The sequence below is a fragment of the Heliangelus exortis genome, chromosome 4 (assembly GCF_036169615.1).
Source record: "Heliangelus exortis chromosome 4, bHelExo1.hap1, whole genome shotgun sequence".
Classification (NCBI taxonomy): domain Eukaryota; kingdom Metazoa; phylum Chordata; class Aves; order Apodiformes; family Trochilidae; genus Heliangelus; species Heliangelus exortis.
Window position 1 is genome coordinate 22,756,023 of NC_092425.1, and position 15,458 is coordinate 22,771,480.

Genomic DNA, 15,458 nt, shown 5'->3' on the forward strand with positions numbered 1-15,458 from the left:
CTTAAATGATTATTCTGAAACAACTCAGAAAGATTTACCTGTAATGTAGTAAGAGACCTGTCGGTTGGCTTCTTCTGTATCTGCATCAGTTGTACTCAGGATGGCAATTACTCCACCAGGAGGGTCATCCTCACTGACTGTTCCTTTATATATCTCTGCAGTAAAGCGTGGAGGATTGTCATTCACATCTGTAACAGTCACTTCAACCACTGCCAGAGAAGACAGTTGATTTTTTTCACCTCGATCAGATGCAATCACTGTGATTTTGTATTTGCCTCGTTTCTCATGATCAAGTTCTTTGAGAGTGGTGACCCAGCCAGTTTCCATGTTTATGGCAAAACACTCTATAATATCTAATTCTTGAGAAGGATCCAAGCTGTAAGTAACCTGCCCATTGGGTCCTGAATCTAAGTCAGTTCCTTTAACCTGGATGACTCTTGTTCCAGCTGGCACATTTTCTACAATGAATGCCTCATATGGATTGGACTCCAAAACTGGTTTGTTATCATTTGCATCTTTTACCTGGATGCTCACCTCCACTGAGGAAACAACATTATAACCTTCATTTACATACTGGGCTTGAACTGAGAACTGGTACCATTTAGTTGTTTCATGATCAAGGCTCTTCTCAAGTTTCAACTCTCCAGTCCGTCGGTCCATCACAAAAATATCATCTCTATTACTTTCAGGAGTGTTGCCTTTAATCAGACTATATACTAGTGTCTGATTATGTTCTGCCTTGATAATGTCTATCTCCGTCCCAACTGGAATGCTCTCAGAAACTGTGTAAGAATAAAATGGCTCTGAAAATTTTGGAAGAGGCACTTCTGGTGGGAGTATTCTAGCATAGACAGGAACAACGGACTCTTTTTTGGGGGTTCCACCATCGACTGCTCTAACAAAAAAGGTCAGAAACTCATTTTCTAAACCAATTAAGCTTTCTTTTGTAGTAATTATACCAGACAATGTATCGATTTCCAAATTTTCTTTAACATTTTCAGACTCTGCTTCAATAGCATATGTGATGTCTGCATTTGTACCCTCATCAGCATCAGATGCCCAGACTTTAACGACAGAAGTGCCTCGTGGAACATCAGATCCAATATTTACTTCATACTCTGTTGCTCGGAACTGAGGAGCATTATCATTGTCATCTGTAAGTATTACATTAACAGTACAGAAAGCAACTTTTCCTCCTGAATCTTTGGCCATTAAACTAATGGCAATTACTTTTTCTGCTTGTGTTTCACGGTCAAGCTTTGCAGAGGTAAATATCTGCCCTCTCCCATTTGTGTAAAATCTCTCTTTTGCAAAGTCATTCACAATGTGGTAAGTGACGTGGCCGTATGTTCCAGAATCTTCATCTGTTGCTTTAACTTCAGTCACCAAAGTATGCAATGGAGCATTTTCAGCTAGTTCAACCTCATATTCATTCTGGCTGAAAACAGGACTGTGCATATTGGCACTGGTTACAGTTATATGGACTTGGGCTGAGCTTCTGAAGACCCCATCAGAAACAGACACATTAAGATTATAATGTGACTTCAGTGTCTGTCTGCGTAGGTTTGAGATGGTGATAATACCAGTTTTACTATTAATTACAAAATTCTTCTGGTCATTGCCTGTCAGAATGGAGTACTCCAGATTGTCAACATCTGAAATATCTGCATCAGAGGCTTGCACACATGTCACAAAATGCCCTCGGGGAGCCAGTTCACTAATTTTAGCTTCATAAAGCAATTGGCTAAAAAGAGGAGGGTTATCATTGAGATCAGTTACATCAACAGTGACAACAGTATCACTGCTTAAGGGCAACATGCCACCATCTATGGCTCTTATTAATAATTTGTGTTGCTTAATTAGTTCATAGTCCAAAGTTCTTGCTGTAAGAATGAGTCCAGTGTTGCTATCTATGTGGAAGTAGTCATGGCTTTTACTATTGTCCTCAACCAAGTGATAGGAAATCCCTCTGTTTGTTCCAGAGTCGGTGTCTGTAGCACTCACTTGTACAACAGATGTTCCAATGACAGATGCCTCAGAGAGGGTTGCAGTGTAAGACTGCTCTGTAAACACAGGAGGATTATCATTGATGTCTTCCACTATTATGTCTACAAACACATGAGCATGTGCCCCAGTTAAAGAGTCTGTTGCTCGAATACTCAGCTTGTAGGCTGGATGAGACTCAAAATCAAGAGGGGAAACAACATTTATAACTCCAGTGTTGAAGTTAATAGTGAACTGATTGAAAGGATCTCCATCTGTAATACTGTAAAACACCTTAAGTCCTTCTGGGCTGTTTGCTTGAACATGTACCACGGGACTATGAAGCTGAATGTTTTCTGGTATCTCTGCACTGTAGAAAGGTTTTTCAAAAACTGGCATAGCTTTACTCATAACTGTAATTAGGACTGTAACTTCAGCAGAAAAAGCAGGGTCTCCTCCATCTTTTGCCACTACTGTGACCAGGTACTCCTTATTTAATGTGTCTGGTTCAAACTTCTTCTTCAGTGAGATTTCACCAGTGGGATCAATTTGGAAATGTTCATGATGTTCTTTGAGGTAGTAATGCACCTCTCCATTTCTGCCTGTATCTTTATCTACTGCAGTGACACGCTGGATAACATAGCCTACTTCAGAGTCTACTTTAACAACAGCATAATATGGAAGATTGACAAAAAATGGAGCATTATCATTAACATCTTCCACCGTGACTTTAACCACAATGTGTGCAACAACTGATAATTTATATTCCTCTGTCACTTCTATAACCACATCAAAAGATTCTTGCTGCTCACGGTCAAATGGTATTCCTGTTGTAGAAAGAACTCCTGAAGTTGGGCTTATTTTAAATCTGCTGTCTGGATTTAGAATATGGTAAAATAATGGCTCATTTATTTGATTCCCTATAGCAGTAACAACAGCTATTGTTTTTGCCTCTGTAGAATTCTCCTGCACTGTTGCAGAGTAAGAACTCTGTGTGAACTTCAGCTGGCTTGCTTTGCTTTCTTTCACATTAATTTTTACAGATGCAGTGCTTGCAAATCTGCCATCAGATGCTCTCACTGTTAGTTCGTATCTGCTTCTTAACTGAGTTGTATTATGTACTGTTATGTCTCCAGTCTTAGGATTTACTGAAAATTTTTCTCCGATGTTGCCATCAATAATGGAATAAATTAATTGTGAAAAAGTGCCTGAATCCGCATCAGTGGCGTTTACGCTGATGACTTTCACGCCTTTATAGGTTGGAACCAAAATGGATGTCTCATACAACTCCCTTGAAAACACAGGAGGGCAATCATTGATGTCAATGACATAAATAGTAACATTGGCTGCATATTCTGCATATAACCGTGGTATCCCCATGTCATACACTTGCACTGAAAAGTGGAAAATATTTGTCTCTTCGTAGTCCAGACTCATAACTGTTCGAATTGCACCAGTGCTAGAATCAATAGCAAAATACCTGCGGACAGATGGTTCAACAATCTGATAAACAAGCAAAGCATTAGATTCCTTATCAGCATCTGTAGCTCGAATTACTAATGGGATATTCTTGTCAGTCAGAACCACACTATTAATTGAAGCTGATTCACTGATGAGTCCTGTATATTCAGCCTGCGTAAAAACTGGTGAATTGTCATTCTCATCCTGAAGATGTATCAGAACTGTTGCATTAGTGGATAAGCCAGCCATGTTTGTTCCTTGCACTGTTAGAGTATAAATAGGCAAAGTCTCAAAATCAAGTACCCTCTGAGAAACAATAACACCTGAGTTTGGGTTGATAGCAAAGGCATCACCTATATTACCATCCTTTATTTCATAAACTACAGAAGACTGACTGTATGCTGTAACCATTCCAACAAAACTGCCAATGCTGGCACTTTCACTGATTTCTGTAGAATATTCTTTTGCTGTGAATCTTGGTGAGGCATTATCAGAAACCGTAACAAATATATGCACAGAGGCCACTTCACTCATTGGATGATCTCCTTTGTCTGTAGCTTTTACCATCAGGTTGTACTCTTCCTGGTTACTACGATCTAATTCCTTTGCAGTTTTTATCATACCCAAAATGGGATCTATAAAAAAGGAATTTCCAACATTCCCTGTAAAGAAAAAAGGCAAATAATTAAGAGACGCATAAAAACCGTAAAGGATAATTTCTTATTCAGCTATATATGAAAAGAGATCACATAGCAAATATTAATACAGAGAATTTTGTTTAAAAGATGTTTTTTAGCTTCTATGGAAAGCTTGCTGTATTCAACAGTTAACACGAATTCTAAGTTAACTTCTGAAAACTTTGCATAAAACAGTCAGCAGGGCCATCCAAGCCTTAAAAACAAACACAGAAGGATTGCTTCATTTCCATTAAAAACTTTAAAAAGATAACAAGTATTTTGCAAGTTTCAACATTATAAATTATGCATTTTATTAAAATTATCTTTGTCATTGAGTTCATGTTTAAGAAAACTTAAATATCAACTGAAGCTGACAGAAAATTATATTAAGTTAGCATTAGTGAAATATAAGCTACATTTTATGATCTCAAAAAACTACACTGCTTTTAAAAACAGTAGTGTTTTAATTAATGCACACTTATGAATTTTAACTGCTTATGCAAGTATTGTTTAAATAGCTGCTTCAAAATTAAACTGAGTTGAACCAAAAGTTATTTCTCTCCTAAGCTCACATGAATATAAAGGAAGTTATTTCCTGTGATAGAATTAAAAAAAAACCCCTACCTGCTGAAGATTAAAAAACTACCGTTTGATAAACATCTGTTTTCCTTATATTTTCCTTATATAGCTAAACTACACTGCACACAATATTCAGGTCATGTATGAAATACAGTTAAGATTTAACATTTTACTTCCTTGAAAAAAAATATATTACTAAAGCTATATTCTCAGCATGGAAAAAATTCATTAAGAACTTCTGAGTTATGCATACAAGTAGGCAAGGGGGGGGCATCTGGTGTTGTGTTTTGGGTTTTTTTTGTTGGTTGGTTTCAAAGAAAATCTAAAAACAATGGCATTCTTATGATATCCCATTACAAATCTAAGCAGCCATTACAAACATTTAAAGAATGTTCCTTCCATATCCCTAGAACATTAATTATAACACTTCAACCTCCCAGCAGATCACAGCTCTGTATAATAAACCAAAGAAAGCCTTGCATTAGAAAAAGCTAGAAAAAAATGAAGAAAACAGGGTGTAACTTCATTCTAGACAGTACATATATGCATGTTTTTCTTGCCATGTTTTGGCATTTGTAAAATAAGCACTACTGAAATGGGAAAGGCAAGTTTCATGGACATTATTGTCCTGCTTAGTAAAAAAGTCCTATTTATATAAATAACAGAACACAAATATATATTTTAAGCAACTTGTGAGACATTTAAATACTGCCTTCCTCTTTAAAGCATCATTATCACACCTTCATTTTGATAGTGTGGAAGTATCTTGTCATGTCAAAATAAACACTTTCAGGAAGAACAGGAAAATATTTACAGTAGCAATTACTAGGCTTTACATAGCAAATCATGTCAAGTAAAAAACATTTGTGCATATCACCTTGTATGCAACAGCAACTGCATAATTTTTTACCTACTGTTTTCTTTAATACACTGCTTCTGCTTGTGATTGGGAATCTTTTTAAAATTACTTAATGGACTGAACCAAAAACTCACTTCCACCTGCTAACTGATCACTATGCCATCCTGGTTTTGTAATACTCAAAATTGCCATAATTTGAATTGCATTGTTATAAGAAAGTTCAAAGAGATACTGACAGTAAAAATAAGGACCAGCATCTAATGCTCTCATCTGGTCTGCAATCTGAAAGAAGCCTTAATACCAAATTGGACAGCTACTGAAGATAATCTTATATATTTTTGTTGAGCTAGAACAGCACTCTCATTATTTACAGTCATCCAGAGAGAACCACGGAAAGCAACCCCTTCCTTGCTAAATCTAGCAGAAAGTTTAACTTTAAAAGTAGGGGTCCTTAGTGGTATTTGTAAATTATTTGTGAAGTATTTGTAAATTATTTCTGATCTCCTTTGTTTCATATTCTGCTGGACACAAAAGCAGCCGTCTCAGGTTCTTACTCTTTTCATCAAATCCTTGCTTTGCCTATGTCACAAAATATCAATACATTATAAAAAAGATTGCTTTTTTAAGATTTAGACTCTACTTAAGGCTTCTGTGATTTCTAAAGAAAATACCTCTTTTAAAGGTAGCTTTTTCTTTTACTGCTACTAAAATGATCCAAATGTATCCTAAAGGATAACATAAATATAGATTAGGGAGGCAGATGAATATTGGCCATTGTTATTTTTTTTTCAATGTCCCTAGGCTGTATCTTAAAGACACAGAATACGACACATGCACCAGTCCTGCCCTCCGTGTCACAGCTATTTTTTAACGTATCTACAGCTGAAACAAAATATTAGCAAGTATCATGCCAAAATAAACTGGAGATATGAGAAAGTCAATATACCTGAATCAATGGAGTACACAATTTCTGCATTTTTTCCTTTGTCCTTATCTAATGCTGTAACCTGGAGTACGGCTGATCCAACAGCTGATGACTCGTACACTCGTCCTTCATAGGAAGAGCTGGTAAACCATGGGGCATGGTCATTGGTGTCACTGACATTGATGAGGACTCTGGCATAGTTGCGCTTTACAGGAACATCTTGATCTCGAACCTGAAACGATCAGCATAGTACCAATAATTCACACTCTTATTTCACAAGTTCTTCAAATATTAGTAATGGTTCAATTAGTAATGGTTCAATCTCGGTACCAGTCACAAAGACCACATACAAATAAAACACATAAATGCTTGAATTAAGGGGATGAATTAAGAAGTCATTAAAAAAGACCCATCTGTAATTTACAGAAGAAATTCTGTGCTTATTTACCATTACTGTGAGAATATGCTGTTTCATGGTCTCATGATCCAGTTTTTCTGAAGTATAAAGAGAGCCAGTTGCAGGGTCCAGACGAAATTTTTTAAGACTGATGGGATCAGTGCTGCCCTGCATAGTGTATATCAGTTTATTCTTCTCATCTCTGTCTGTGGCACTGACTTGCAGAATTTCTGTCTCTGGTATGGTGTCTTCAGGTATAACAACTTCGTATTTTGAAGCAGAAAACTGAGGCCTGTGATTATTTGTGTCTATAACTTTGATGTACACCTGAAATGATAAAATGTGAAAGCATTGAGGATATTTGGGAAACAAGATGGAAAGAGGATAATTCATTAAAAATCAACCCATAATATTGAAATAATTCCAATGCAAGATTTTTTATTTTTTTTTCCCCAGGGAAGGAGAGAGGCATAAGAGGCATAGAAGAACTTCACTAAACGCAAATCTGCCTCACCTTACCCAAAGCTGAACCAGAAATCTACACAATCAAAAATGCATTAGGTAAAGATTAAAGGGAATGACTTCTGTCTATAGCAAAGTGAAAAAGAATCTCTTAGTAATTCTGGAGTAACAACAACAACAAAAAATAAATCTCAATACATATCCCCGGGTGGGTTAAAATCCTTTTTATTTGTGCAGATTTGGAATTTTAAGCAACTTTTTCCAAGGCAGAGGATGCACTGTACTACACCTTATCCTCACACGAAATAATACTTTTATAGCCTCTTACATTTTCAAGCCCAGAAGAATGTAAAAGTGGTGGAATTCCCACAGAAGCATATTATTTGTAAGAACTACTGGTATTTTTTGCTCTTCTTAAGCCATGTAGCACAATCTCAACATAGGTAACTGGGCACCAACGCTGTTTCTCTGATGTTAAATTAACTTTGATGCTTCAAATTGTATTTTCCCACACACATTCTGCTGGGTTCACCTCTGTGCTCTACAGGCAATGCTTTTTGTCTGAATAACAGTATCCACTGGAACCACACAAGATCCCTGCACACCCAGGCTGACAGCATAGAACTTTTACATAAAAGGGGTAAGACACTCAGCCACCGTCCTGTTCCTTCAACATCAGCAACATCAGACAAGTTACAGTCAATCAGAGGAGCTGGCAGGTAGACAGCAAAGCTCCAAGAACACATAGCTAAATTCAAGTTCTTTAAGTCCTGCACATACAGCTCTGCTTTTAGTCACACAAAGATTAGCTGCTTTGTATAAATTACTAAAGTGCCACCAACAGGTGTTTAAAATACACACTTATTACATTGCTCTTTGAATCTTGTTTGCTTTCTATTGATGTCTGGTGGAGTCTAGAGATGTAATTTAGACAAAGTACCAAACTGCATGCAGTAGAAACTAAATGAGATGAATCCAAATGGTGTTAAAGAAACTACACCTTGCTACAGGAAGATAAAACTTCCTCAACTATAACCTTGCAAACCAGCATCTTAGGTTAAAACTTGTACCAAGAAAAACACGTGTAAAGTGTATCACAGGAGTAAATCAAACATGTAAATTCCTAAAATACTTATTTCAATTGCAAGTATGTTACCCCAGGTTGCAACTACTATGTAAGCTATTACTATGTAAGCTATATTGCTATGTAATATATACATTGAGTTCTTCCTAATGACCAATGTTAATACAGGCTGAAAAATTCCCAACAGACATGGTCAGTCTTCGGATATACTTTACAAATGCTGCCAAGAGGTTAGGGACTGTGTTGGTAGGATTTTGTTCTATGTAACAACAGAAGGACTTTTGCATCTAAGTAATGAAGTCTTGCATCAACCCTAGAGGCACCACAGGGAAGAATGATTAATGGAAGTGAGAATCTGGGAAGACCCAAGCATGGAACTCTGGATAACTTTGCATTATAATATAAGAAAGTCTGGCCAAAAACTGGGATATTGCTTGCTCTGCCAGCTGAAATAACTGTCACCAGAAAGAGTATTTTCACTGAGGATTCCATCTGGATAATAAAGAAGAACAGAGAAGCATATAAAGGGGAACATAGGAACAGAGGTGAAGATGGAATCTAAAGAGTCAAAAGCCAGACACAGAATAAAAAGCCACACAAGAAATAAAAATTATTTTAAGCTTATTTGAAACTGTGAAATAACATGATTGGTAAGCAAGATGATCAGGTGCTTCAATAAGCTGGTGAACAGAAACAAATCTCCAAGATGAGATAGGAGAAACCCCCAGGTCCTGCCAAACTGCATGTTTTTTTTTAAAAAACAAAGAAAAAAATACAGGAAATGTGGCAACCCTCCTGTTGTTACAGACACTGTTAATACTACTGAGCTCCACCTCCAGGGAGTGAGATAGGCAGGGAGGCAAGCATGTGTACATGGCATTGGTACCTGCAGCAGCCATACACACAAATCCTTAACATTTTCAGTATTTGTAGTCCTAGGCATTGCAAGCCAGTGAGTCATAACCCAATATATAGTACATTTAATGTATTACTCATAAACATTGGTAGTTACCCAGGGTTTCAAACAGTTGGCTAGAAAAAATACAAAATAACTATCACTGCTTTTTATAGGAAATGCTGCATCCCATGATTTATCAGATTTCTCAGAAAATAGAAGAAATGACAAATAAATTAATCATTTGGCACATTGATAAAATCTGTGGCAAGCTGTTGCTATGGAAACTAAGGAGAGTTTTTTTGATGTTTTTGTCATGGATTAGAAACTGATTAAAGATAGGAAACAAAGAGCTGAAATACATATTGATTTACAGTGGGAAGAAAAATTAATGGTAGGTGATCCAAGATACATAGTAGATCAACTTGTAAAATATATTCACTAACGAATACAACTGGAAAACAAACAACAGGACTGTAAAGAATATGACCTTAAATACGTAATTCTTTTAGATTCCCATGACTAGAGATGATGTAACAAAGCAACAAAAGCACAGTTGTGGTGTTTTGTTGTTTTTTTGTTTTTTTTCTTTTAATTCTGTATCAATAAACTACTTTTAAATCCCTCTTGGAAGAAGAAATACTGAAGATGCCAATACAGTCACTTACATAGCATTTCATCAAAGACACCTGCTCACTGAACACTGGTCTTCAGGAAATTGAAACCAAATGAAGATGGTCAAAGAATTTTTTTAAAATGGAGAAAAAAATCAGCTGCCAACAGAAACCAAACTATTTAAATGTATTTTTATAACCAAAAGATTAAAAGATCATATACAACTACAACTCTTAATTCATAGATGAGACTTTGGAGCAGAAGACATGGCCAGCTGTACTGCTGGTACTACACAAAATTAATACAGGAAAACAGAATAGAGCACTACGAAAAAGTGTGCAAAGTATTAGGTTAGATGCCAGGAATGTACTGACTGGTAAACTAACGTTGGTACCTGCAAGACTAACCACATAGCCTGCTTAGCTGAGAAGTGACCTGTTGGTAGCATCATCAGGAGGACTTAGCATCAACCTCCCCTGGCATTAGCTAGTGAAGCAGTTAGAACAGCCTTACCATCAAACACAGAAAGAAACAGCCTCCAAAAAGTACTGTTGGGACGAGCAGGTAAAAAGATAGCTCATCAAAACGTATAGCACTATTACATATGAATTATGAACAAAAATACATAATGACTCAGTCACTATGAGTGCCTGGCTCAGGTATTCCATTACCTGTCAAATTACCTGCTCAAGGCACTCAGTTTTTCTCTACAGTGGTAAACACAACTACAAATACACAATTTGATCTACTAGTGCAATCATTTTAAATGCACTTAAAATCCAAAGTTTATCTTAGATTCAAGTGAAAGGTTTTTTTAATCTCCATGCCTTAAGATTCATTTCTCACTTACTGTTACTTTATGGCTCCCTGCAGATTCTGGCAGGTAAGTGTAACGTGAATCGATGGGCACCCGTTTGTTTACCTGGCTAACTGCACACTGGGCTGCTTTAATAAAGGAAGCAACAGAGAGGGGGGAAGGAATTATTCCTCTCTATTTGGCATCCACTAGTGGGACTGTAGATCCACATTTTTGGGCCCTGCAGTCCAAGAGAAATTTTGACAAACTGAAACAAACCCAGTAGAGGGTCATTAAAATCAATGGGGATCTAAAAGCTCTCGATCCAGTGTGTAAAGGGGGCTGCAGGAAAGAGAGAGAGAGACACTTCTTCAGGTTGCACAGTGAAATGACAAGAGGCAACACTCACAAGCTATAAGGAAAACTACAATTAAACATTAGAAAAAAAAGTATTGACAAGGAGAGTTGCTAAACACTAACATAAAAGTATGCTCCATGAGGTGGCACCCCTTAGAACTTGACACATCCCTGACTGTTCTGCTTTGAGCAGGAGTTTAAACCAGATGAACTCCAGGGGCTTCTTCCAATCCAAACTATTAAATAAATGTTTTAAGGAAACCCTTCTTTCAAGACAAGGATTCTTACCAATGCTGACAGGTGCTAGATATGAGATGTCCTTTAAAACATAAGGGAACCAAATTTTTCTGTAAACTGTTAAGACCTTAAAATTAAATGAAAGGTACCTGAAGTAACAACTGTGAATGCAATTTTAAAGACCTGCATAGAAAAATACAGACTGGTCTGCCTGAAAAAAAAATATATGAAAAGCTTGTGTTATTCTAAAGTAATATTATTCTAAGTAATAGTATTATAATACTATAAAAACAACTACATAAATTCTCTATGGAATTATAATACTAAATTCAAATGAAATATATTAATATTATCTCACTAGAGAGAAGCTGCATAATTGGGAGGCCCACTCTAGAAAAGTTTGACATTAACAGACCATAATGTGCTCTCAAAATGGTCTGGAACTAGAGAAATGTGACATATATTGCAAGGCTATGCAATTACTGTGTTGCACAATTGCCCTCTACTCACTGACTTTACTGAGAATGATGTAACTTGGTTCACACACAGAACAAAGCAGTCCAGAATTATTTAGTGGAAGGACTATTAGTTATCTGACAGGGGAAACCTAAATTTGTATCAAGATGCATTGATTATAAGTAAGTTACAGAGGAGATGTGTGCCACTGACAAAATATACTCAGTGCATAACATTTAAGCATGGTGTATCTTTGGATTGTTTTAGCCAAATTTTTCAATTGCTGATTCTATGTGGTGTGTAAAGCTTCCTACTCTCTCCATTCATAAATACAGTAGACTTACATTTTTACACCAGAATTTTCATAAACAAAAAGTTATATTATCCAGAGATAATATAGTTGTATTCCGGTTCTAAAATGTCCCTCCAGAGCAGTGCAGTGCACCCTCAAAGCGTAATATCTATATGAATTTTGCATAAGCAAGATTAAATGCTGGCCATAGCAAAGCAATAGGCAAAATGCTGCAATTAGCTTTAAATAATCTTAAATATTACATTCAGTAAAAACAAATGTAATGGATGTAGCAATGACTGGAAGTGGCTTACAAACAGAATTCTTTTATTCTCCCTCCCTCAAACAACCAATATATGAAATAGTTCATATATTACTACTTATATCCTGTAAATAACCTTTTCTATTTAAGGCCAAAACATGAGAATCCAAAAGCACTAGCAATTTTTTGTTTTGTTTTTTTTCTTTCCATGATATTCCTTTCCAGTACAACACCAGTCATCTCTAACATCATCTGGTGTAAAGCATCACTACTGGTAGGTCAGTAGTGTAGGCCTGGAATTTTTTTGTCCTTGTTTTGCATCATGCATTTGGCATTTAGATGCATGAAAAATTCTAGCAGCCTCCACGCCTACTGCTGCTCTATTTTTCAAAAAAGCTATTTAACTAAAGTCCTGAAAGAGTCAAATGCTCTACAGATGTTAATGGCCTGAGGCCAGCCAATGCCTTCTAGTTCAAAGTCAGATTCAACACACTGTTTTTACACAATAAGATTTAATTCCTTGCACTCCTCCCCAGTGTCTTGAAAAATGTAATTTCCTTTTCAAATTAAACACAAAATTACTTACTCTGCTGTTAATCAAGGCCTGATAAATTGTCTACTGTATTTGTAAACTAAAAGCTGAGTACAGCATATTGTTTTTCCCATGTATGCACTCAGTATTCAGATTTTTTTTCCCTGTCACTCCGTTTTAGCTGTTTATCAGGACTCAGAAGAATCCAACACAGTATCAACACTCAAACTTTAATCATCATTATTTCAGCAGAAAGTAACAGTATTCATTCACTGGAAGCCATAAATCATGCCTTCAACTTTGATTTCACATCAACATTTTTAATTCCCCTGAAATTAAGCCTCATCTGAAATGTATGTTCTTAATGATAGTCCCAAGGGCTATCTTAAACAGATCAGACCATTTGGGTGGGCCAGGAGGTAACAGGGGAGATAAAAGAATCAGTTAAAACCAGGAGTCTGTTCATGCCCCAACAGTTGCAGGGTTTGAACTAATCCATACTCCTCAATCTATATACCACAGTAACCTGAGCCTCGGAACAGCAACAGCATTACTTGTGCTGATCCCACAAGCAGGGGAAAAAGGAAGACAAAGCAAAGGAAGTCTTTGTGTTTGCTTGTAACAGAAACCACCACCTCTGCTCCTACCAACTCTGACTGAGAAAGGAAAGATACAAAAGAAAAGAATATAAAAAGCAATCACAGAAATAAGAGATGATAAATTTGAGACTACTGCTCCCAACTATTCTGCAGAAGACTGCTGTGGTAGATGTTTATAATGTTCACCCGGCTTTACAAAATTCTAAACTAACAAATTCACTTAAAGAACTGGACAAAAGCTACACTGTGCACTTCTCAGAAGAACTAAATGAATCGTGTAACCCTGCAGAAGAGAAGGGGTAAGGGTTAAACTGGTTTTGTGACCTTCCAATTCTTGGTTGTATCAGAAAACAAAGCAAATTGTGGTTTAGCTGTGACAGCTCAGGACGCCTGCATGCATTCAGCTATATGAGAAGCAGCAGAACTGGATCGATCTGCAGTCATTGAAACCACAATTCAGCCTCTATGAGTCCCCAGGCTACCCCAACATACTTTCCATGGAGGCATTTTTGACTGCAAACTTGGGAGGGGTTAGGTAAAGTGTGTGTGGAAAGCCACATGCTATCTAACATTCCCAGCAAAGGGAATTCTCTTTTAGTTGGATTTGGGTTTCTTTTAATTCTTTTCAAACTAACAAGTGAATTCTACCCTGCACTCTGCAATCACTAGAAATGAATCTGCTCAACAGTTTTACTACAACTAGGCAGTGAATTTACAGCAGGCCTACTGAAACCTTTATGGTGGTTCTCAGCACCAGCAGCAGGGGTACCATGGCTATGACAGTAGCAAGTTCTGACTGCATGATGTGTTGTCATGCTTGGAAATTCACAGTCTAGAGTATCATCCACAATTGTCACCATTAAAGGAAAAGACATCTCTCAAAGGAAACTGTTAACCTTGCAACCTTCTAATATTGAATTCAGTCTATTTGACTTATCAAGCCTACAGATATTCAGATAACTCAATAAAGATTCTGCTTTAAATGCTAACATTGACAAGAAACATCCTTCCCTCTGGCTAAAATGAAGAAGACAATATATAAGACATTAGAAAAGACAACAGAAAAATACACATTCTTCAGAGAAGGTGAACAACGAGAACTGCATTCATAACAGATTCCCATGTTCAGAAAAGAAAACAGCAACCCACTTACTGCACTTTGAGGTCCTGAGAGAAAGGTCAATTATAAGGGTAAGTAACACAGACACATTACTGTCCCAATCCAATAGTCTTTAATCAGTAAATAATTCCTTTCTATTTGGAAGAGATGTGGAGCTTTTCTATACTCATGGCCCCATTCACACCAACCTCAGCTAAGCCTTACTTCCATATATATATGTAGGGCTGGGGAAAGAAACTAGATGGGAAAAACAGGAGGTACATATATCATAACCTACTTTACTGTGATTTATTTCCAACAGTGTCTCAGAAGACTTCTGCCTTAAAGTGAACTTACTAGTTGAACTGCAAAGAACTGCCATTACCATGGAGAGTGAGTAAAACAGTAATTTGAAAAAATTTGGTTTGTCAGAGCTTGCTGATTTTTGGGGAGTGTTTGCCAATTTCTATCTTCCACTGAAGCTAGAAGAAAATACTCAGGAAGATACAGTGAGATGCCATCACCTAAACCTTGTTAGTATAGGCACACCATGAAGAAGGAGCAGCTCCATTTCATCAAATGATAACTGGACATTGTACAATTTGTCATTCACAGATCTTGGTAGGGTAGAAACAAACTAAGCAACCTTACAATAAGTCGTCTTTTAAATTGGAAGTGAAATAATCATATTATTTAGCAATTTGGGGAGAGCTGGATAAAGAGAAGTAATTCAGATAAGTATTAATCCTCTTCTTGTGAGTAAATCGTGTGGAGGGGCTTAGTTTCTATTTTCTTTTACTCAGTAGTACAGAAACATGATATAACATAAAAGCTTGCTGTTTTAGACTAGAGAGCACAGCAACACACAACCTTCCAGCTGGACCACCAAAC

At 36.8% G+C, this 15,458-nt stretch overlaps 1 protein-coding gene across 8 annotated transcripts in view; it reads right to left on the minus strand.

Moving 5' to 3' along the window:
- Window positions 1-15,458, minus strand: part of FAT1 (FAT atypical cadherin 1) — a 109,557-nt gene that overhangs the window by 27,708 nt on the left and 66,391 nt on the right. For all 8 annotated transcript variants that reach the window (XM_071743365.1, XM_071743369.1, XM_071743362.1 and 5 more), the window contains 3 exons: window positions 6,933-7,208; window positions 6,506-6,716; window positions 39-4,106 (listed from right to left, as the gene is read on the minus strand). In XM_071743365.1, coding sequence (XP_071599466.1) covers window positions 39-4,106; window positions 6,506-6,716; window positions 6,933-7,208 — 4,555 coding nt within the window. The remainder of the gene's footprint in view (window positions 1-38; window positions 4,107-6,505; window positions 6,717-6,932; window positions 7,209-15,458) is intronic.